General features: G+C 41.1%; 1 protein-coding gene across 1 annotated transcript; it reads right to left on the bottom strand.

Annotated features, from left to right (window-relative positions):
• Positions 1 to 1,372: 1,372 nt before the first annotated feature.
• LOC119725941 (protein FAM199X-like) lies at positions 1,373 to 14,558 on the bottom strand. Its single transcript, XM_038197561.1, has 8 exons — positions 14,331 to 14,558; positions 9,857 to 9,955; positions 8,436 to 8,623; positions 7,006 to 7,192; positions 5,739 to 5,890; positions 5,035 to 5,171; positions 3,759 to 3,863; positions 1,373 to 1,953 (listed from the first exon to the last, which is right to left on the bottom strand). Exons 1-8 carry the CDS (start codon positions 14,369 to 14,371, stop codon positions 1,897 to 1,899), a joined length of 966 nt encoding a protein of 321 aa, XP_038053489.1. The 5' UTR covers positions 14,372 to 14,558; the 3' UTR covers positions 1,373 to 1,896.
• Between the last annotated feature and the right edge of the window lie 9,945 nt (positions 14,559 to 24,503).

Below are 24,503 nucleotides of genomic sequence, written 5' to 3'. Positions count from 1 at the left end.
GTACAACACCTCCAAGATGGCTGCCACACAAATGGTCCCCCTATTGATTCCTGAGCAGTTTTCACAAATCACTCCATCCAAGTTACATTAACATCTATCAAATTCAGTAGACAAAGAAACATTTGAAGTATATTTGAACAATGACCTCTAATGACCCCTACATGACATTTGACATCAGTAATCCGATGAAGAATTGTGTCTTCCCACCCAAGGGTCATTGCATCCAAGTTTCATCAAAATCTATGAAAGCATGTAGAAGTTATAATTTTTTTCAAAACTTTAACATACAGGTCTACGGTCATACAGAATTTAGGACTGGTTAGCGTCTCCGAAAACTTTTGGGCCACACAAAACTCCACGAAATAATTGGCAGTGCCTTGTGTATGGTACATGTATATGCTTGTATTTGCATACAGGCATCCACCCATTATAATAACCATTTGTTTTGATCAAATACCTTTATGGTGAAACCTGAAGAGATTCCACATTTTTTAAATCAAACATTGGTTTACTTATCGGGTCTGGTTGAAAGGAAGCTAACCTAATGTCTAAAACACACAAAAAAATATGGTGGTTTACATCGGACGCGGCAGACATTTACATCAAGTGTTTTAGTTGAGTCCATCACAAGTCCTAACATGTTTACTAGTCTGAACAGAACAAGCACAGATCATCCAGTCTGAAAGTCACTAACTATTCAATTGAACTGTGACTTAGGCACTCCTTTGTTACTCATCATTGAACTTGAAGTGTTACTCAAGGGTGATACAGTTAACTTCCCCTAGAGCTGGATCTGCTACATGTATAGCAACGATCCCGCCATTCCAACTGAACGGGATGCAGAAAGCAAAGAATGTTGTATTCTGCTCAACGATGGTTAAAGAGGTTGTGGAATGCTCGAAGGCATTTCCGTCATTTTTCGGGTATATGTAGCCTAAGGTGTGATGAAATAAAAACGACTATTGTTTCTGTCATGAAATGAGTACAAAAGGTACTTTTGAGAGCTGTTTTTCAAGTCTTGTCATGCCTGTTTCGACCCGAACGTGCAATTTGTGTAAAAGTCATCGTTGGGGGCAGCAAACAAAACACAGTAAATCGTGACGTAATAAACAGGACTCCCGATGCAGAGTAGCATAAACGAGTCCTGTTTATTATGTTACGATTTACTGTGTTTTGTTTGCTGCCCGCAACGACGACTTTTACACAAATTGCACGTTCAGGTCGAAACAGGACCCGAAAAACAGCTCTCAAAAAGTACCTTTTGTACTCATTTCATGACAGAAACAATAGTCGTTTTTATTTAATCACACCTTTGGCTACACATACCCCCAAAATGACGGAAATGTCTTCGAGCATTCCACAACCTCTTTAATTGTATCAGTCCTCAATGCCAGCACACACATGAGTCATACCTGTAGTGTTTACAGATTTCTATACGCAATTTCAGCTCGATGTATCGCTGTTGGATAGTCAGCAAAGAAGATGACCATCCCATAGTGAGTGGCAAACACCATCTTTGCTACAGCTGTGTGATTCCGTTGCTGTGCCAACGGTTCAAAATCTCTCAGATCACGAATGGTTCACCCCATTATTACACTTGTGGACTTGTGAATTGTGATTTACTTGTGACCGGACTTGTGATGGTCTAAAACACTGCATCAAAATACAACAAAAATAGTCTGAAATGTTCAACATTTCCCCAAATATAAAAATCATGTCCTTAAATTTGGTCCTTGAAAAAATCTTCGTAAAAAAATCCTAAGTAGTTGTTGAAATGCACTGGTTGATTACAAAGTGACAATAATGAAATTTGAACGATGCAAAATTAACAAGTGATTTCTGTGTTTTGATCCATCTTTTCATAGGATATATAAAATGTCCTAAGGGAAGCCACTGTCAATCCAAGATGTTGACCTCCTCATCTTCATCTTCTTGCAGCTGAAGAGACAACACCTAAGGAGGGAAAAGCAAGAAAAAACCAATAGGTTGAGTCCAAATCACTCAGTTAAGGCCATCTACACTTTACAACCCTTTAACTTTTGCAAAATCACTTTTGCCCACTTTAGAGTTAGCACCCATATACTTCAAATTACTCCGGTGATGAAATTTTCTGTGGGGTATGGATAACACTTTATAGATCAAATCCCTACACAATTATTTTGTGTGGTTAAGATCTGGGCACAATTCCTGTCCCTGCTAACCACAGAATTCCACGCTTACGATTGCCATTCTGTGCTAACAGCGCTAGCAGAAAACATTTTTTGCTAACCCAGCAAGCCCAGCAAGATCAGGATCCTTAGGTACGGGATGTATGCATGCATGCATGTAAGCCAAAATTCCTTGATAACCTGTGAAATACGCTTACCAAAGCATATAATGTTCTGCTATATTAAGCAGGGATTTTTCACTGTAAGCAGAGCCATGAAATTAGGCCCAGGGCAAGCAGGCAGATTCAGTCACACTTCACTGCTCTCCAAGGTACTGTTTTTAGTGTAGTGACTCCCTGAGTGACAGTTACATAAACACTTCATATCCCTTCACCTGAAACTGACCTGCAGTGTTTTAAAGGGAATGTACAACATTTGCTTTTGCTGCAATTTTCAGAAAACAATGGATTTGGAGGATTAGCTTGACATAGCAAATATTGTTAAACTGACTTGTTTCATGTTTTGGGCTTGTAGATGCTGGAAAAACCAAGACAACCAATCATGTTCTTGTAGTCTGGTTCCTTGACCCAGCTTAAGATGAAACAGATCAATTTATTGACTTTAGGGAATTGTAAGGTCAAAGAATCAGTCTAGCAGGCTGTACCCCTTCACAGGTGTGTAATCAATCAAATGTAATGAAAAATTAGGTACAGTTTTTGAAAATAGCCAGTTTTCTTCCAACGCTGGTCGGCCGACCAGCGTTGGAAAAATACACTTTTCCTTGATAATGTCAGCCCACCAGGAGCCACGATTTACAGGATGTTTAGACTGTCAGTCCCTAACAACTCAGTAAGGTATTCCGTGATAATTTGATCATTTCATGTTTTTTATGTTTGCAAATGTTGTATCTTCCCTTTAAGGCCCATGTGTGTGCAATAAATCCATACATGTAGAGTGTACAGGGCCTCTTATGTTTTTAACTTATTGCGCTGCGGATCCATATATAACAATTAAGATGCAGTCAAATAAGGTCTACAATGCACAGTGATTTTTAAGAATGAAGCTTTTCTACGTCTTGACCCGAGATCAAGAAAAGACGCATTTACTTGTGACTGAACTTGTGAATGGACCTATTGTGATGCAAGTGAGCAGACTCTAATGAACTTGACTTACATCATATATGTACAATTGTCTTCAAGTAAACTTGAATCCTCGATCCTGATTGGTCGATCCATGGCAACAAGCCGTGCTACATATAACCATGTAGCACGGCCTCGCTCCATACCGCACTCTGCGTGTTGCGCTTTTCTAAGATGCGAGTGCCATTCCGTACAAAACGCGCGTGCAATAGGATGACCAATGAAAAGTTTGTGTAAAGCGATGGTCCAACTTTACTGCGCGTCAAGTTTGCTTGAAGATAAATTCGTTATCACGCTTGCGCTCGTGGAACACGGAAAATGTAGTGCGTCTGTGTCCCACATACCACTCGGCCTTCGGCCTCGTGGTATGTGGGACACAGACGCACTACATTATTCCGTGTTCCACTCGCGCTCGCGGGATAACTTATAATATATACCTCTACATCATATCAATATAAACCAATGTACATACCACTTCATGGTCAAACAGCCTGCTGCGCTTTTCCTTCAAGCCTTGCTTGCGTTCTTTATTTCTTCTCTTCCTGTGGGCTTTGTGCTGCGCTCTCCTCTCAAGCGTCTGCAACAAATAGGACGGAATTCACTAATAATTGACCTCATGCTTAAAGGCATGTAGGATTATTTGCATTTATCCCAAAGTAACTTGTCATCCAAAATGTTTACTTGGATAAAAGATCGTATTGGTAGTTAACACCACGTGAAATCCTTCCGTCTGGCTGGCTGTTTGAAAATTGTAACGACATGGTCTTAACAGTGTTAAGATAGGCATGGGTTTGGCTGTTTTTTAACTTTTATTCATCGCTGGGTTGAAATAATTTTTTCCCACAATTTTTTTTTCAGTTGATGAGTGTTTGAAAATTGAAATAGCAGACTACTGCTTGGAAGAGAGGATTTTTCCGGACAGAAGGAATCTTCCAAAGAAATATTATGACACTGAGTTGTTTTGCAAAAAGTATTTTTTCAATATGATATCCAGTAATTGACAGATTTGATTTCACGATTGGAATCACACAAACCAAAAAATTGCGCAGTCTGTCCGTATAATGGCGCGTGACGAGCACCACAGCCTGTAACCATCGAATGTCTGTGCGTGAATCATTACTCTCAGCGGGCTTAGTAAAGCCGGCTTATTGCAAAAGAGTTAAGTTTGGCGTCTTAGCCAAGACCGTCTCATAACAATAGCTAGCTAAACCCGGACTGATTAAGCCAGCCAACTAAGACCGCGGTATGGCAATCTGCCCCAGGTTACCAGCCTAAATGTCATGTGATGTATTCTTTTAGCGACTGGTTCCAAGCTAATTGTTTTTCCTTGGGGATGCTAACATGGCTAATGGCAATGTCCCCCAATAATTTTTCACAGCAGCATAGTGTTTTGTTAAAATGACCACGATATTGTTTCAAAGTCTCAAAGCTGTTGCTACTCCACCACAACTTTCATTTAAAGGTACAGATGACCATTTGTAAATTGTGCATTTTTTGTTTCCGTTTGAAGAAACAGCAGTGCTCAAAATCTTACGACAGGTGCTTAACAATTAACCTGTTGTACTTTTCAAAACATTTTTGGGATGAATAATTTCTTTTTTGAATCACTGTAGTAGCTAACTGATACATGTAGGTGTCATCAAAGTTAAACAGATGTCGTCCAAAGTCTTGCGCCCCCCCCCCCCCATCTCCCCCCCCCCCCCCCCCACCCACCTCCTCCCCCAACCCACCTCCCCCACCCTCCATACCTTTTTGTATCTGGGCTCCCTTGGCTCATGCTGTTGGTCCTCACAGCTCCCTGCACTAGCCTCTGATTTATGGAGGGCCACTTGGGTCAAATACTCCCGTACACTCTTCAGTTTTTCATCATCAATATTGGACGGATCTTCAGAAAAGCAAGAACAGAGAGAAAACCATATTACATTTATTTTTGCATTGACAGTAAAAATACTTACGGCATTTCCATGGTAACTCAAATTACATTGAGAGGGGGTCTTCTGTCAAATCTGTGGTGTTATTCTTTTAAAGTCAAATCATTCAGGGTGGATTTTTCTAACAGAAGATCCCTTGAAATTAAGTGGCTTTAAATTCACTGCGAAAAGGCAAACAAAATAAACTTCTGTTGGTTTGGCAACACATTTTATCGGTATTCACGTTAGTTACACAATGGATATGGAACAAATAAGTAGCAAGGTTTTCATTTTGAAGTCTCCACAAATGACACTCAAAACCTTTCTTTTTTGTTGTCTAAGAACTTACTACTAAGTATAAATTTGCAAAGTTGGTTACCGGTACCCGATTCCACAATCTGGAACCGTTTCCTGACATCAACAGTCGGGCACTCAGGTAGCCAGTTCCGTTGCACAGCCCTACCCCTAAGCAAACATTGTCTGTGCTTAATTTCTGCACTTTGCAGCTCCATGCATATTGTCCCTTAGCGCCTAATTCTCACCGATTTGAAACCTGCTGTCGGATGGAAGTACTGTCATGTCTTGACCAATCAGGCGCAAGAGCTCTAGCTGTTCTCTTATACTCGCGCTATCTGTGATGGCTCTTGTGACAAGCTCTAGCTCCCTCGCTTGCTCATCGCTGTCCATTTCACTCCTACAAAAAGCAAGTTTCAGTAAAAAGTTAGCTGATACATGTACACACACTCTTGTTTTACTGTACTCCCAAGGACAATGCTTTGTGTGTTCCTCTATCCCAGTAATATAACACTGTCCCATAGACTAAGCACTCAAACCTACCACAGAGGACCGTTTTGAACAAAAGACCCAACTCCTGAGGACTGAAAGGATCTGTTGTTCTCCCTTTGTGTGTCTGTCCAGGGGGGTTATATAGAAAAAGAACAACAGAACTAATGTTTAGTCCAGCAGCCAATTTCATGAAACAGTGCACCATTTGAGGACTTATACACAACAAATTTAATGGGCAGCTGCGAAATCAACTTATGATTGATTTCACAAAACTTGGCATGGCTAAGCAAGGTTTTAAATAATCTAAACATCTTGGATAAGGATAATAACAGCATTTACTCCAGGCCGTTTCTGTGTAAATTGTTCGTTCATGTAACAGTCATTTGAATCACCTCTGCCTGTCATTTTGTAAACACATTCACTTGTTAACAGTCTTCTTGGTTCATTCATAGCCTTCTCATTTGACTAATTAGAGAGTTCCCACCCATTATTCCCATGGTGATGTGAAACACACATCGTGGGCTTAAGCTGCCTATGTTGATTGGTTGGCGAGTTAGTTGGTTGGTGAGTTGGTTGGTGAGTTGGTTGGTGGACACTTTACTCGGCCCGTTACACTGTTTTCATGCCACGCGTGTATCATAGCTTTTCAGTTTCTATGAAAATACCTGCAGTTTTGTGAGACTGATGCACATGCATCTAATTTGCATATTAGATCAAGCCCCATTGCATTGCAAAATTCGTGGTTGTACGGTTCGTGGAACCGCTGTGGGTTGTCCACTTGGAACTTGATTTTTTTTTCAGTTCTGGACTGTTTTTGTAAAGGCTTAGTGGTCACTGAATCCTACATAATACCCCCATCATTATGAGCGCAGGGCATTGCATGCAGCACCTCACTCATTTTGTTGCAATGTGAGCTGAATGGGTTTATTTCGGGTGGAATTCTATAACCGTCATTGTAGTCGGCTCGAAAATAAATGATAACCGGATTAAGAAATCTCTGATCTTCGCCACTACTTTACGCACCATTGTAGATGAAGCTTTTTCCTCTTTGTCGTTGGACTACCTGGGCTGGATGAGGTAGATGTAATATCACTGAGAGTACTGTCATGACTGTAGGCTAGACTATCATCAGAGTCGGACAATTCAATGCTGTACGCTAGGTCTAGATCGCTCTGAAGCAACTCGCTGGCTAACTGGGCATCACTCTTCCCTGCAAAACAAAAAAGAATCATCAGCAAACGAGTGAATGTCATGGGCTAGTTGCTACATTGGATTAGTAGAAAAGCCAATGACACATACATGTACACTATGAACTTAACCTTTTCGTAGATCTTTGCATCGGAACCTGGTACCCGGGTACCTGAGTACCCAACTGCTGATGTCAGGAACCAGTTTCAGATTATGGGATCGGGTAGCTGTAACCAACTTTACAAATTACTTAGTAAATTCCCAGACAATGAAAGCGAAAGGTTTTCAATGCCTTTCGTGGGGAATTTTCTAAATGAAAGCCAGGTTACATGGGCAAACAAACCATATTTCACTTTTCAAAGTGCAATTTTACACCCTAAAGCTATAAAGCTCACTGTACACGCTTGTATCTTCAACTATCTTGCTGTAGTGACGCACTGATGTTATAATATTTTTGTGTGGACCTTTAAAAGCAATATTAGCAGCAACTTCCAAGATTTAATTTGAGAGTTGGGTTTCTTTCACGGGTACCTGGGTACCTGTGCTTTGTTTCAATCGGGCACCACTTTCTGTACTCCACGTAAATGCACACCCTTACTTTTCATGTTCACAATGCATCCTGGGTATGGCTGTGCATCGGTTAACACTTTCATTTCATTCCTCATATGTCACTCCCGTTTAGCCTTCCCAGTCCATGAGCACCACAAGCATCGCAATGGTGCATTGAACATGCAACAAGTATACAGCATACCTAGTACAAGTATGACGTATGCAGAGGAAGTACATGTACATGTACATGTATAAACTGGATTCAAACTGGAAGCCTGCCATAGCCAAATAATACGCATCATCACATAACGGTTGTGCATGATTTCATGACTTTTCAATCGCTCATTCTTGCAATATCAACTTTCCATGACTCCTTGTGTAAAATAACAAGATTCCACAACTTTTTCCACGACTTTCCATGATAGCTATAACTTTAACTCCCCAGCCTAATTTACTAGGAATCATACCCATTCTGGCAAATTCCAAACACTCACATGGGAAATGGTACACACACACTGTTGGACTTAGTTTCTGGAGGTATGCCAACCCCAGTGTAAAAGACCATCAGTTTAGGGGTACTGTACCTATCCCAACAGATTTAAACAAAACCTGCTGTTGAACTTTGATGGGTTGTGTTCGGTTTGGGTTAATAAATTCCTGGATTTTCCAGGATTTTACCTTGACTGTGGCAACCCTGTATATACGTATGTACCTACCTATATCATCCTGGTCCTGCAGTGCAGTGAGGAAGGAATTGCTATAGTACATGTAGTCACTGCCTGGACTGCCACACACTGCCTCTGTCTTGCCCTTCATGCTATCCTGCAGGCTGTGCTCGCTCGTCAGTCGCAGAGAAGCTTCGTCTAGATCTTCGTTTAAAAGAGGGTTGACAATGTCTTGAAGCCTGTCAGAAAGACAAAGAACTTTCATGGGTCATTTAATAAATTTGGGGTCCAATTTTCTTTTCGTGTCCCTGGTAAATAATATTTTGGGCAATTCCATGAGAATGTGGACATGGCTGGTAAAATTACAAATTTAGGAAATCTTCAAAACTGCAAGCATTACAACTTCAAATTAACTGTAACACGTCCAGAATCATCCAAAATCAACCGGGTGTTTTTCTTTTTTTGCAGGATTTTGGAGGATTGAGGCTGAATGGCAAAAAAAATGTTGGTTGAGTTTGAATGATGCATTGTGTAAAGCATTGTTTCTGTTCCACCAGGCAAACATGTATTTGAGACCTACATGTACATTATACTGGACATTATCTGCACTGCTGGGCCTAAATGCGGTTTGTTGGATGATTTTGAAGGGTTGAGGCAGTGACATACACATGTAGGTGATGATTTCCAACGATCAGTCAATTGACTTTATTTTGGGTTATCAGAGTGTTATTGATTAAATCATGTTTACATGTACATTTATGTGACAAAAATGTTATGTGCACTTCCTTTTTGCAACTGTTTTCTCAAAAAGTTTAACTAACATCCACTGAGCTGCAACTTCAACCGATTATGTTTTGAAAATTAACGTCTGGAATTTGAGTGTTGTTGTTATTGGAAACAAACACAAAAATGTATGAAAAGCAAATGATCGTACAAAACGTACGAACACGTGCAGCATGAGCAAGTGTACATGTACCTCACAAACGACCATCATTAGATATCATATAACCAACATACAGATCCTTGTCATTTGATTGGTGGAACTCACATCACGTGATATCACATCACGCGGTATTTGTGTGTAAATGCATGCTGGTGTACGCGTTCAGCGCTGCGCGTAGCGCATATTGTTCCAAAGAGTCAGCGCTACAGCGTTGGGTTCAAACATTTTCGTGAAGGGGTGATTTGGAAGAGAGAAATACATTTTCCTCCAGTTTTGTATTGAAATAAAAGTTCAAATACATGTATATCAAATGACAAGGATCTATATGTCAGTTATATAAAACAAATATTGAGTGGCTTTAAATTGTGAAATGGGAGGAATATTATCGCTCGGTAAAATCTGGACTTTTCCAGTCCACTTGGCTTTGTCTCGTGAAATGGAAAAGTCCAGATTTTACCTTGCGATAATATTCCTCCCATTCCACGCTGAGCCACTCAATATTTGTATACCGTACATTACATGTACTTACCCATTCAATGTGACTGTGTCCTCGGCACTCACATGTATCAGATCCGTTTGAAACAGGTCATCGTAGGTACTCAGAAACACTGGTTCCTCACCCAAATTGCTACACACAGTAAAAGAAATTGGAAGTCAGTCATGTCAGTGGTGTAAAGTGCACATTTTGGATTTGAGAGGGGGACACTGGAGGGTACAGCAAAGCAAGATACATTGTATTTTGTTCAGTTATTTCCTGTACTTTCCTGAGGCTGTAACAATCATGGCTCGGGTAATTATCAGCGTCCAGACTCCAAACCGGTTGTAAACATCTGCTATTTACAATGAAAAGACACTTGCTTAAAACCGGCCAAACACACATTTATAATATGCCCTTGCCCCTTATTATTACCGCTAGTAACTCCCTAGGCCTTTTTACTAGGATGTAGCCTCAATCCTGCAGATCCTCAAATTGGCCTCGTGGAAATATACGGTAGCATGTAGCTTTAAATTCCTCCATTATTTCTTAAATATGGTCCGTGGAGGGGTGACCACTGCCTGAATCCTGCAAAATACTGCCGCAGTGATCATGACTGTCAATATGTTGAGGCTTGGCCAGTGACATCCTGGAGCAGTATGGAGGATTTCAAGCATAATCCAGCCTATATTTCTGCATGGCTGAGCAAAAACAACACAAGGTCCGGCCCAAGACCTTGACGAAGTGCATCCTCCGAAATCAGTAACGCACTTTTGCCATGTAACCTCAAACCTCAATAACCGCAAAGAGGATTTTGAAGGATTCAGGGCAGTTAGGGTTAATTAATACTCAGTACAGTACAGTACAACAACAAGCAGACAAGACTGTATGGGCAGAACAATCAGAAGATAGGCCTACAGTAGGATCATTTGCAAATGCAGTGTAATGTACATGTATGTAGATCAGATAAAAATGATCACAGTAAAAAAATAACAGTCAGAGTCAGTCTGAGTATACATGTAGGGTCAGATACTGCAATCGCGTAGGCTACAGGCTATTTTTAGATTGATGGCTACAACCTCCAGCTCTACAAGTCGAATTCCTGATGTCGATGAGCATAGGCTGGAGTTTCTCAGGCTGTATGTGGACTCCCTATTTTGTGAGCCACATTCATCATTTCATTTATGAATAGCCCCGTAAATGTGGCCAATTTACTGGACTCCCTCCATGCCCTCCGTAGTCCAGTAAATTGGCGACATTTATGATGCTAATTTATGACATGACATTTATTTTTTTAATGTTTTTTTTTAACTATAACCCTACAACTCACCTGAAGCTACAAAATACTACTCAGTAGTAACCTGTAGTACATGTATGCATTTCTTTCCATACAAGTGTGCACAACACATGTATATTACAGGCAATATAAAGTTTGACCTCAAACAAATTGCAACAGAATTTTTTTTCACCACAGTGCATTTCTATAAGGTCCCTATAATGACATACTAAGTCTTAAGAAATCCGGGTGGTGGAAACATGCCTAATTTGCATAAATCCAAAATGGCCGCATATGTTAGGACTTTCGCATTGATTTGGTCATATTTCTCATACTATAGGTAGATTTTGGAGGTACTTAGACGGCCCACCCCTTCGCTGAGCTGAAGTTGCGTCAAAAATCCACATACATGTAGTAAAATATTTAAATGCTGCTTCGCCGTTATTCCCACTGTCAGTGCCATCCTAGACCTTACGATTACAGACTTATTTATTCTTTTTTTTTTTTTGGGGGGGGGGGGGGAGGGACGGCACAGGTGGCGCTCTGGCTGTGCATCTTGGCGATGGCCAGGCTGTGCGGTCAGGCGTGGCACTGCCACCCGCAGCCCGTGTCGATGGCCGGTGGGCTGTGCGGTCAAGGGCGGCACTGCCACCAGCCGTGCACCGTGGTGATGGCTGGTGGGCTGTGCAGTCAAGGGCGGCACTGCCACCGGCCGTGCATCGTGGCGATGGCCGGTGGGGATGTGCGGCCAGGCGCGGCACTGTTACCGGCCGTGCGTCGTGGCGATGGCCGGTGGGAATGTGCGGTCAGGCGCGGCACTGTTACCGGCCGTGCATCGTGGCGATGGCCGGTGGGGATGTGCGGCCAGGCGCGGCACTGTTACCGGCCGTGCGTCGTGGCGATGGCCGGTGGGAATGTGCGGTCAGGCGCGGCACTGTTACCGGCCGTGCATCGTGGCGATGGCCGGTGGGGATGTGCGGCCAGGCGCGGCACTGCTGTTAACACCAAGTGTCGACTGCCGAAATCCGAGAAAGTTTGACTCCAAATATCATACAGTTGTATGCGGTGTCTGGGGTAAAAACAGAGTCAATTCGTAGCAGCGCGAGCACGGCGCGAGTTACGAAAACACGATTTTTTAAATCAAACTGTTACGATCTTATCAAGACAACATGCAGTAGGCCTATCATATTTCATATTAATAATATGAGCAAATTGGACAGGAAATTAGTATTTTCGAGAAGGCGTGGACGAATGATCGCAAAAACACGTACTGCACGTTGTGAATAATATAGCACCAAGTACACGATATAAATCCATTATGCCTACTAGTACTAGCCAATTGCGGTATCCAATCAGGATACAGGAAGAAATTTTCCTATCCAGGGTTTACTTTTGGAATTGCGGTTGGAAATAAAGTAAGCACTGGGGACGAGGTTGGAGCACGTTAGCCCCACTACTAGTGTGGCCGCGGTATGCTGCGCTGAACCTCAGCGCAGCATACCGCGGCCACACTAGTGGGGCTAGGACTAGGAGGAGCATGTCAGCTGGAGTTACTCAAGCTACATGCATCCTTTCTCCATGATGCATGACAGTGCTGATGTTACGTCCCAACTATCGCATCGGTCCCAACTATAGTTGGGACTGTCCCAACTATAGTGGGGCAGTTGGGTCGGCCCAACTATAGTTAGGACTGGAGTTGTGCCGGATGCTTCATGCTTGATAGATCTTGTTGGATTAAATGTTCCGCGGTGCTGGCACCGTGTATTCGTCGTGCATGCATGCCGCAAGGCTGGCCGGTCACGTGGTACTGCCTAGTTGGATGAGTTGTCCAGCTGCTGGGTTTTATTGTCCACCAACATTTTGCAAAATTCAAAGATTGCCATGGCCGGCCATCTATAGATGGGCCCCACCCATAGCTAATGTCAAAGGTCCCAAGTAAAGTTGGACTACTCCTAGAACTATGAGGCTCTCCAGTGAGCCTCATAGACACAGAACCCCGCAAAATTGTTGTCAGCACAAAACACTAATTAAGTACAAAAACGTCCATCCCAACCAAGCTTTTTCCCACAGAACCGCTGCACAGTTTGCCCCTAAACTCCGTACAATACCTCATGACATACTCACGTTATGTGCACCCAACAAACATCCGTGGATTCTGTCTGTTTTCGGCAAAAATGATGAAAAATATGCCCTTTCCGCACTGAGCCAACCTAACACTTGAAACGAGCACACGCGCAGAATGATCGCAGTCATTTTCGGGTTCGATCCTCGGAGCGCGCCGCGGGGGGTATGGTGTAGGAGCGGAACGATAGTATGCGCATGCGTACAAGTGCAAGTACGTACCCCCCGCGGCGCGCTCCGAGCGATCGAACCTGAAAATGACTGCGATCATTCTGCGCGCGTGCTCGTTTCAAGTGTTAGGTTGGCTCAGTGCGGAAAGGGCATATTTTTCATCATTTTTGCCGAAAACAGACAGAATCCACCGATGTTTGTTGGGTGCACATAACGTGAGTATGTCATGAGGTATTATACGGAGTTTAGGGGCAAACTGTGCAGCGTTTCTGTGGGAAAAAGCTTGGTTGGGATGGACGTTTTTGTACTTAATTAGTGTTTTGTGCTGACAACAATTTTGCGGGGTTCTGTGTCTATGAGGCTCACTGGAGAGCCTCATACATGTAGTTCTAGGAGTAAAGTCGGACATGTAACAGAGCTGTAGGGAATGTTTTATAGTCGATCAGGCATGCAACTGGGAAATCACAAAAGAAGAGGAAATTCAAATTTTTCCCAGACTTTGTACAGTGTTTTTCTATTTTCAATGGCACACATGGGAAGTAAAAAAAGAGGAAATCAGCTGATCCGAGGAAAAGTTGCATGCCTGGTACATCAATGTAAACTATAGTTGGGACCGCCAAATAAAAATATTGCGGTGGCCCAACTACAGATGGTCCCCGGAAGTCAGACGTGTATCAGAGCTGTAGGGAACGTTTTAATTTTATAGTTCAATGTAAACTATAGTTGGGACACCGCAAAATAAAAAGATCGGATTGGCCCAACTTTAGATGGGCCAGCCCAACAGTGGAACTTACAGTTGGGACCGTCCCAACTATAGTTGGGAAAGGCCCAACTATAGTTGGGCCAGCCCAACTGTGGAACTACAGTTGGGACAGGCCCAACTATAGTTGGGACAGGCCCAACTATAGTTGGGACCGATGCGATAGTTGGGGCGTACTAACACTGACAAAACTGACCTACCTTGGGCTTTGAAAGGCGACATTATATTCAGCTAACATCATTCGACAAGACTACATGCAGGGCAGACTTTGTTTCGATGAAAATAATAATAAACACATGAAGTAAAACCCTCAAATCCACGTTATTCTGGTTATTGTGAAATTCGGGAAATAAGCCGATCCACGAACAATGCCACGTGAATTGTGTTAGTCGGGTTCCATGTACGAATGAAGCGCTAAATACATTAAATACGTCTGGGTAATGTAGGAGTGTTGAGTCTTTTCCCCAGTCTTCTCCTCATGTGTTACATTACTAACAACAAGAGCAATGTTGTTCACCATTCTATTTTGTTGGATGCCTAGTATGGTGTTGTTTATTTGCCATCTCAGAACTGCCGTAGACTATCATGCTGGCCCCACCCATAGATAATTTCATTGGTCCCAAGTAAAGTCAAATGTGTATTAGAGTTGTAGGGAATGTTTTATAATCGTACAACAATGTACACTATAGTTGGGACTGCAAAATAAATAGATTGGGGTGGCCCAACTATAGATTCGCCCCATCAATAGCTAATTTCAGTGGTCCCCAGTAAAGCTATGACACCCCCGAGTAATTTATTATTCGAAAGATATCATGACCGGGAATGCGCTCAATTAGGTTACAAAGAACGCGTTTCCAACGAATTGGTACTAAATGGAAAGAGTATTTAAAAGCAGAAAATGCACGTCCAAACATACTTAGTAGGCCAATATTTTTTGTACATGGACTGTAGTTTCCTAGGAGTTTTGTTTTATACATTTATTTCTCTTTTTAACTTCTTGTTGCAGTATTAATTAAGAGGAATTTGTGCTTTTTAGAGTCATTTCCCAAAAGTGCTGTGGGGCTTTAAACTTTGGTTTCCTTGATTTTATTTTTTCTCCTATCTATCCGGGTTTTTTTACACTTTAGTTTTTCTCTTATTCTCCTATTTTATACAAAAATTGTGTATTGTCCTCGGGCAAAGTTTTAATTATTTTTCTCCTTGGCAATTTCCTTTTGATTCTGTTTTGATTCATTGTTTGATCCAGATTGAGATTTCTTTTATGTATTTGAGAAAATATTGTAAACATTTTGCGAAGGAAGCACAGGCGCGCGCAAAAAAAAATGTGGAGTCAAAACCATGGATGCATGCACGTAAATTTCCTGAACGTGTATATAACCGGGCCAGCTCATTTTCTTGGACCTCGTACGCACGAGACGAAAGCTTTTTTAAAGATGTTATTTTGTACCCCCAAAAAAGGCACGGCAGACAGTAATACCAATGACGATTCCAGGGACTTTTCCAATGACAAATAAGACAACTGGATAAATTGAGAGGAAATGGCAAAACTGTTTGGACCCCTGTACATTTTCAATGGGCCGCTTCCGCTTTCTGATCGGCTTCTTAACTACATGTACCGGCCAAGAACAACCCACAAACCAAATTTCAAGTTTCTAAGTGAAGCATTTCTCAAGTTACCACGTTTTTTTTGACAAGATTTATATTACAAAATACGACTACATATAATCTAACGACAAAAATATCCCCCCGCTTCGGTTCCAACGCCCCTGAATAAGAGCACCGAGTTGACGGAATTAAGACACCTATAAAGGTATCGTGAGTTACGATGGAATTGCCAATGTTTATTTTTAGATACCGGCAATGCATATGGGTCCGCTCATAAGTCCTACGCCCCATAGGTCCGACGCCTAGCTCATAAGTCCTACGCCCCATAGGTCCGACGCCTCATAAGTCCGACGCCTCATAGGTCCGACGCCTCGTAAGTCCGACAAATTAAACGCCTCCTTTTTTTTTCCGTTGTCGGACTTATGAGGCGTTGGACTTATGAGGCGTCGGACCCGGACCTATGAGGCGGAATAAATAAAGTTTATGCCTCATAAGTCCGACGCCTCATTTCGGACTTATGAGGCGTCGGACCAATGAGGCGTCGGACTTATGATACGGCCCCCCTTTTTATATACTCAATTCTTTCGGAGAATGACATCCATTTAAGTCTAGCAAACATATCGAGTGATGGAGTTAAGAATGCACTCTTCAGGACTACCCGCGCCCTTTTCTGACATTTGTTAAGAATATTGTCATGAGATAATTATGTACCGTCCTCCTCGAACAGTACCGCAGTAATCTAAAGATGGCGTACCGGTAAGCTACAAAGAGAGAGTGCAGGCTGCTTTGGGGAACATGGTCACGGATTCCATTCAGCATATACCTAGTTGAGAGGAAACGGTTTTCTTCACGTATTCAACGTGTGGGCCCCAACTTAAAGTTTCATCAATAGTAAGCCCCAAACATTTACAAGAGTTCACCTGTACAACTGGACTACCAGCGATACTGACATTAAGGTCAGTATTATATTTGGTCTGAAGTTTTTAATGCAACTGATGCAGATACCGCTTTTGTGAGATTTATGGACATTTTGTAATTCATTCATTCATTCATTCTTTATTATATTTACCACATCTCATTGTGATCACATTACGTGACAAGGCATAAATACATAGTTTTGAATACTAAGGAATTAATCCTGGTTTTATATTTATACATTTAAGCGCATTATTTTCAAATTAGAGATGAAGAGTCGTAAATTTAATTCTCGAAAACCTAGTCCTAAAACCACCCTGGATAACAGTTAGTTAGTGTTAATCTATAAAAATAGGTTGTATCGGAAACATATTTCCCATCCCAATGACACTACCCGGTCTAATTATGTTCGTTACAGAAATATATTAACTAATGTGTTACACAATCAAAGCAGAATTATTATGCTAAACAATTTGCCAATGCCAAGGGCAACATCAAAAGTTCATGGAAAGTTATTAATAGCGTACTTCATAATGAGCCACGGTCTACGGTCAACTATCGACTGCGTTTCTATTGATAATCCACGCCTAATTGTTCATCATTTAAATACATATTTCACAAACATTGGTGAATCCCTTGTCAGTGAAATTCCACAAAGCTTGGTTAATTTTGAATAGTTTCTTCAAGATGCAAGCGCTAATTCTATATTTTTGAATCCGGTGTCCGAACATGAAATTCAAAATTTATTTAGTAACTTGCCTAGATCTATACCAAGCGCCATGAAAAAAAATGTCAGGTCACTCGTATTTTTAAAAATGGTGATTCACAACTTGTTAGCAATTACAGGCCAATTTCTATTCTCACCACATTTTCTAAAATATTACAACGCATTGTTTTCGTATGAATGACGCATTTCCTCGATAAACACAACATTTGACCGGATTCCCAATTTGGATGTGATCATGTTGGGGAAAACATTCGACTATTCATGCCGTTATTCAGTTATTAGATAATATCACCAGTGGTATGGATGCACATTCGAATACTATTGGCAGTGGCGTAGCCAGGAATGTTTCAGTGGGGGGCCCTGGGGGTGCTGGAACATTTCATGGGGGGGGGGGGGCGTCATAACTAATTTTATTTTAGCAAAAGATATTTATTTGAACATCGTTTTCGAGGTTGGAGTCGTTGAATCAGCTATCGCTATTCTGAGCTAAAGGCGTGGGGTTCGGGGCCCGCTTAAGGGCCCCGAAAAAAATTGGATTCTCGACGCTCTGCGGTGTGATCTGAGGCAATTTCTTACCACTTTAACCAATGATTATCTTAGCACAAAAGATAATAATTTAAACATAATATTCGAGGTTTTCTCAGCTAAAGGCATAAGAAATTGTTTTGAACATTGTTTTCGTGGTTGGGGTCATTGAATCAGCTACCAGAATTCTGAGCTTTAGGCGTGGGTTTCGGGGCCCGCTTAAGGGCCCCGAAAATTTTTGGATTCTAAATGCTCTGTGGTGCTATCTGAGGCAATTTCTGACCACTTTAACCAATATTTTCTAAGCAAAAGATACATTGTAGTACATAATAGGGCCCTGTAAATGAGACACGAGTTCAGAAATCGGGGGGGGGGGGACTTTTGATATTGTGTCCCCCACCCTTCAAAAAGTGGGGGGGGGGGGACATGTCCCCAGTCCCCCCCCCCCCCCAGGATTGACGCCCATGGCGTCATGTAGATCAATGATAATTTTTTTAGAAACTCAAAATCTCAGTGGGGGGGGGGGGGGCGACTGGGGGGCGACAAGGTTTCATGGGGGGGGGGGGGCGGGACATTTTTAGCTGAAATTAAATATTTTGTTTCTTTTGTTCTTTGAAAGTTTTATTAGTTGTATGCTTTCCCAAGATCACTAATATATGTAACTACAGTTATACGTCACTGTTTAAAGAAATTTAAAACCAGCAAAGACGTCATTTTGATGCTATTTTTACTTTAAAGAAAATGATCAACAAAGTTGGATATGTGTGTAAAAACTATATATGAAACTTTACCGATATATAACTTGAGATTATGTATACGCTTTTATGATGATAAATCTGACAACAGTTTTATACAAAGAATTAAAACCAGCACATGTCTCCATTTTTATGTAATCATCTTATTTCACAACAATCTGATCAACAAAAAATGTACAGTCGTAAATATTTCTAGGATATTGTTTCCACCCTCATGATAGCATTATTCTGACAAAAGCCTATTCACATCCCCCAAATAAATGTACCAATATTTTAGAGTTCAGAAAGTCCCCTGTTCCCTGTCATGATCAACAGTTTTGTTCCTCTCATTGCTTAACTTAATATCAGAAAACAAGTCATGAATCCATTCCTTTTATACTTTGTGTGAAATACCCGGGGCGTCATGATGTAACTTTTCTTGCTTTCAGACCCAACAGCCTATGATATCCTGAAACCAATACTTCAAAACTGAAATTGGATCGAAAGTCTTGGAGTCGCAAGTTAAATTGTAATCACATATTTATCAATAATTACTAAATGTGTGTGTTTTTTAAGCTTTGGCTTCAAATTCCGTCTGCTAGCTGTTTTGCTGATTTTAAAATCCCTGACTTTGACGATTTTGCCAAAAATCTGCAGATGTTTCTCTCTACATCGATATCAAATTGTATGATAATAAGCCAAAAATGAGAGTGTTTTGATTTTCGGTCATTTTTTAAAGCTATCGCGGAAAAAGTTGAGAGGAGGGGGGCGGATTCCGCCCCGGCCCCTTTAGGGTTAAAAGTTATAAGAAACAAAATAGCTGGAGTTTCTCTCTCCTTTTTTTTTTAACATTGCTGTATAAAATAACCAATGAAGGTTTGTTTATTCTTGAACAAATATCAATCACTGATATGTACATTTTCTATCAGTACACTCACTAAATTTTAGTTAATCAAAAATAAAAAAAATACATTACATTTCATACACAGATGTACACAAAGGTTATACATTTTATATCCATTTTCTTTTGGTATATGCATATTAATATGTAATATGCAGTGACACTACAACTGCTTCGAGGCACGCAGTGATATTCTCACACCACAAAATACAGGCAGCGGACGGATGTGGGAAAGATGAATTTACAACAGAAAGTACTCATACACTTCCATAGTGCACTTATTTAAGAGGGTCTTCCATAATGGGCACCTTCAATCAAAGCACGCTCTGTATCATTATGATATATCAGAAAGTAACATTTTGTTTTGGTTTTGTTTTGCCTTTTGCAATTTTGGACCGACTCTGTGTACTCATTCAAGTTCACGTTACGTGTAATTTGCTTGTGGGTTGCTCGTCTTCCAAAAGCTAAGTACAGCTAGGATCAGCTGCGCGCAATTTGGACTGTTTCCAAGTCAAATTTGATTAGAATGTTTCCACCGTGTAAAACATTTTGACGTCTTCTTGTCTCAGTTTTTTTTAATAATCTTGCCAGATCTGTGCCAGTCATACGTTTTGAACTGAATGCAAACCTCGCCCCCCCCAAAAAAATAAAGGACAAAAAACTGCACAACATCATGGATTCAACTTCTAGGCAACCTTGTCCCATGGTGTCGAGCAATACGCCCCGCCACTACCTGCTCTCCCACCCTAGTATTGGATCATTAATTGATCCAATTGTATATTAGGAGAAGTCTGGTGCCTGCCCTTAGCGTTGGCGTTTGTCTTTGTATGCGGTGTCTAGGGTAAAATCAGAATTAATTCGTGGCGACGTGAGTTACGAAATACGATTTAGTTTTCAAAGATAAAATGCTACAATGTCTTATCCAGTCAATACGCAGTATCGCATTTCATATTTCTTGAGCAAATTGGAAAGGACAGGATTATTTTGAGGTGTGGACGTAAAAAAATACTATATGAACGTGTAGCGTGTATCGAGTCAGGATGCAGGAAGAAAGTTTCCCATCCAGGGATTACTAAACGAGGTTGAAAATAAACTAAACCCTGTGGACGAGGTTGACTTCTAGGCTTCTCAAAACTTTCACGATAATTATTATTCTTGAAAACTCATGTGATTCCTATTGCTTATATGCCCCACTTGATGTTGTAACCGCCCAATTTTGTGAATAATCATCAATGCAACGATGGCTTTTGGGTGGTAAAGACTAGATGAATAAATTGTTGATGAGAGAATTTACTCCGCGAATAGCGATCCACATCACCTAATAAAGGAACTGGTCCTTTGACAAGGAACCGAAAATTTAAAGAGGAGAAATCAATGTAAGAACACGGAAGCAGTGCATTTTCAATACTGTTGATAACATTCAAATGTTGGGATTTGGGAATCGTTCGATTTTAGCGTTGCTTGATTCGACTATACGGGTAATATAAATAGTCAGGCTAGGGCAGATATTTGTGATATCAGCATGATGAAACTAACAAGTGAACCGGCAAGCTTCCTCAATATCGATCGCCAAACGTGCTGGAAGACAAAACTGTTGTTTTTTCTCTCATATGTTGCAGGACTGAAATGATTTAACCATCAGCTACGAACCTGCATTTATTTTGTATTAATTGGAGATTGTCACCCTTTGTATGCACGATGTATTCGAAATTATCATTTTTGTCATTTTGTACTCTGAGACACTCCCATTATTGAATGCTTCATGTATTTTACCCATTATTGCTAAAACTGATATTCCACTTCCAAGTTGGTCATTTGACTCACTGCTTCGGTGATTTGTGTCCTATCGTCAGCGGTCAAATTGCAGTCTACAAAAGAAAGCTTTCGAAGATGTTTCATTTTTGCCAGGACAGACCATGAACGACCAGAGCCAGCGAGGCTTTGATTGCCATACATAAGCAATTCAACAAGGTTGGGAACGGCAATGTTTTCCAAGTCATCCCTTGTCAATCCGCAGTAACTCAAGTCCAGTTTATTGAGGGATTTTATTTCCTTCCAGCCATACCATGACCGACCTGATCCACCAAGGGTCTCATTGTTAGACAGATTCAATGCAACGAGTTTGGGCAGATCACTCAGCCCGACGGCAATGTGCACCAAGTCATCACTCACCAATGTGCAGGATCTCAAGTCCAGTGTGTTCAGAGATTTGATTCGCTTCAAGTGAGACCACGACTGACCTGATCCAACAAGGGTCTCATTTCCAGACAGAATCAATTCAACAAGCGGTTCGGACTGATCACTCAGCCCGGCGGCAATGTGCTCTAAGTCATCGCTTTTCAATCCACAATAGCTCAAGCCCAGTTTGTAATTGTGGAGGGTTTTGATTTCCTTCAAGTGGTACCACGAGCGACCTGATCCAGCAAGGGTCTCATTGTCAGACAGATCCAATTTATTAAGGTTGGGCAGATTACTCAATTCCCCAATAATATGCTCCATGGCTCTCTTCGTTAGGGCACATTTCTGAAAAGACACTGTCTGAAGCTGCGTCATTTTATGCAGACGTAGAGAGGAAACTAAACCTGAACAGTCGCTCTGTTCAAGTAGAATTGAAGTCATTTCTACACGGAAGTTTTGAAGATTTCTCATTCTATTCACAAAACCTACAAAATCTGTACCTAACTTTTGAAAGTTGTCTGGTTCTATTGTTAATGAATGTATGCTTTCGATGCAAGAAGCATCGAATGTTCGAGAAGTAACTTGATTAATTATTTCCGACTGTGGTAATATTTGACCCTGACTTTCACAATAGCAATCTATGGCAAACTGTAGTTGTGAATTGAGCAGCTTTCCTGTACGTGTGACTGGAAGCGATACAATCTTCAAAATTAAATCTGTACCTGGCCCATCATTGTCACCGCAACAAAATCGTAGAAGATATTCAAACCCTTCTATATCAGACTCTGGAAGAAAGAATTGTTTTAATTTCCGCCTTTGTCTTTTTGATTTTAAACTTTGGTAGTATATCGCAGCGCAAACTTCTTGAAACGTCTTATGGATAAAATGAACACGTTTACAAGTGTCGATACCCTTCAGGACTCGCTGGCTGGTGAGGATGCCAGCTCGTATGGCCTTATCAAGAACATCCGGCTCAAAATCCTCCTCTTGAAATGATAGCTTTTGATCAGATGAAAGTAGACCATCCAAAGCAACCTTTCCAATTGCAACGATAAGCCTTGATATATCTTTTGTTGACATGTGTGTCTTACGTTTAAATATGTAAAGCAGTGCCTTATCATAAACGCGGAACATGGTATCAGGGAGTGTAGCATTCTCTCGCCATAACAAACACATCAACAACAACAGCATGGGACTTGACGCCAAATCAGGCAAAACATCCGAGGATGTTATTTTCTCCAGAAGCCCACTTGCTTTGAATGAATTATCTGAGAAAAATTTGTTCACATATTCCTCAATATCGTCCTCGCTAAACCCCAAAACATTAACAAGAGCAAACGGCCTCTGAATCAAAGTCTTCCTTACCAGTTTGTCATAGTGTGAGGGGCGGGTTGTCACAAAAACATTGCATTTGTCGTACCTTCCCTGTCGATTAAGCATTTTCAGGATCGAACCGAACTTCGTTTTAACAAGTTTGGTGGACTTGAATTCGTCGAAACCGTCCAACAGAAACAGCACTTTCTCAGGGTTGGCTGTAATGAAGGATTCCAAGTCTTCCCTATTTATCTTCTCTTCATCTAATAACTGATCAAACAATGCGTCAATCACATCCGACTGTTGTTGCAAGGAATGCATTTTCAATACAAAAACAACCTTATACTTTTTCAATGCCGCAACAGTGCCACAAGCCCAATCGTAAGCAATTTTGTCAATAAGGGTCGTTTTCCCTAAACCTGCCCATCCTCTTAAAATTGCCCGTTTAATTGGATGACCCTCTTTTGATTTGAGTTTGAAAATATCCCAATACGATGTTACCTCTCCCTCTAAATAATCATCATCGTCCTTTTCTAATTGTAGCTTTGTGTAGATGTCCATAATATGCCTTTGATCGTCATCGACCCATGGAAGCATCTGCACATAGCTACCCGTGCTAGTATATATTTCCTTTAAGGCCTTACTACACCCATTTCCAGCAGCTCGCTCAGCTCGTCTTTGTTCTGCCTTTAACCGAGTAGCGTTCGTCTCCCCTGTCAAAGTAATAAAGAAACCAACCGTTACAAGTGGATCGCTTGTAAAATACATCACAAATCGCAGGAATGCAGGGGCAGATCCAGGAAATTGTGCAGGGGGGGGGGGGGGTTCATCAGCAAATTTGTGCTCTGGACACTTGGCGTCCGTAAAATCAAAATCTATTTTGTTAAAATTTGCCCTGAAATCGCTTGTAATTTGATATATAATGACGTCATGATGACATAACAAAATTTAAAACATCTTTGTAACATGGTACAAGTTCACACTAGGTTTTATAATCAAACCGTGAACTGTCATTCGGAAGAAATTTTGCTTTGGTTTGATTTCAGGCTAATGTCTTCATTTTGAATTCGCCTAACTTTGACCTTCCGATTGACCCGGAAATAAAGATCTGCGAGTGCACGTACAGACAAAAAATGTTTATCAATTAATGGTCTATTTGATTAAAAGGTTGGAACATGAGTGATTATGTTGTTCAAGAATAATAGGAAAGATATAGAGAAAGAAGTTCGTAATTTTTTCAACGAAAATCGCTTGTAATTTGACGCCTGATGACGTCATCATGACGTCAGAGTATTATGCACCACTAGGGATGAGGGTCAACTTATGTTGAAAGTTACAAGTTCATACCATATACCGTTTAGGAGAAAACCCGCGGAGAAGTATTGTCCAGAAAAAAGAAAAAAGAAAGAAGATTTATGAGAACGATTCCAGACCGTGGTCGGGTTGTGCCCGACCACTCAAAGAAAGAAAGAAG

The sequence above is a fragment of the Patiria miniata genome, unplaced genomic scaffold (assembly GCF_015706575.1).
Source record: "Patiria miniata isolate m_02_andy unplaced genomic scaffold, ASM1570657v1 HiC_scaffold_19, whole genome shotgun sequence".
Classification (NCBI taxonomy): Eukaryota; Metazoa; Echinodermata; class Asteroidea; order Valvatida; family Asterinidae; genus Patiria; species Patiria miniata.
This window is presented reverse-complemented; position numbering and strand designations above follow the sequence as displayed.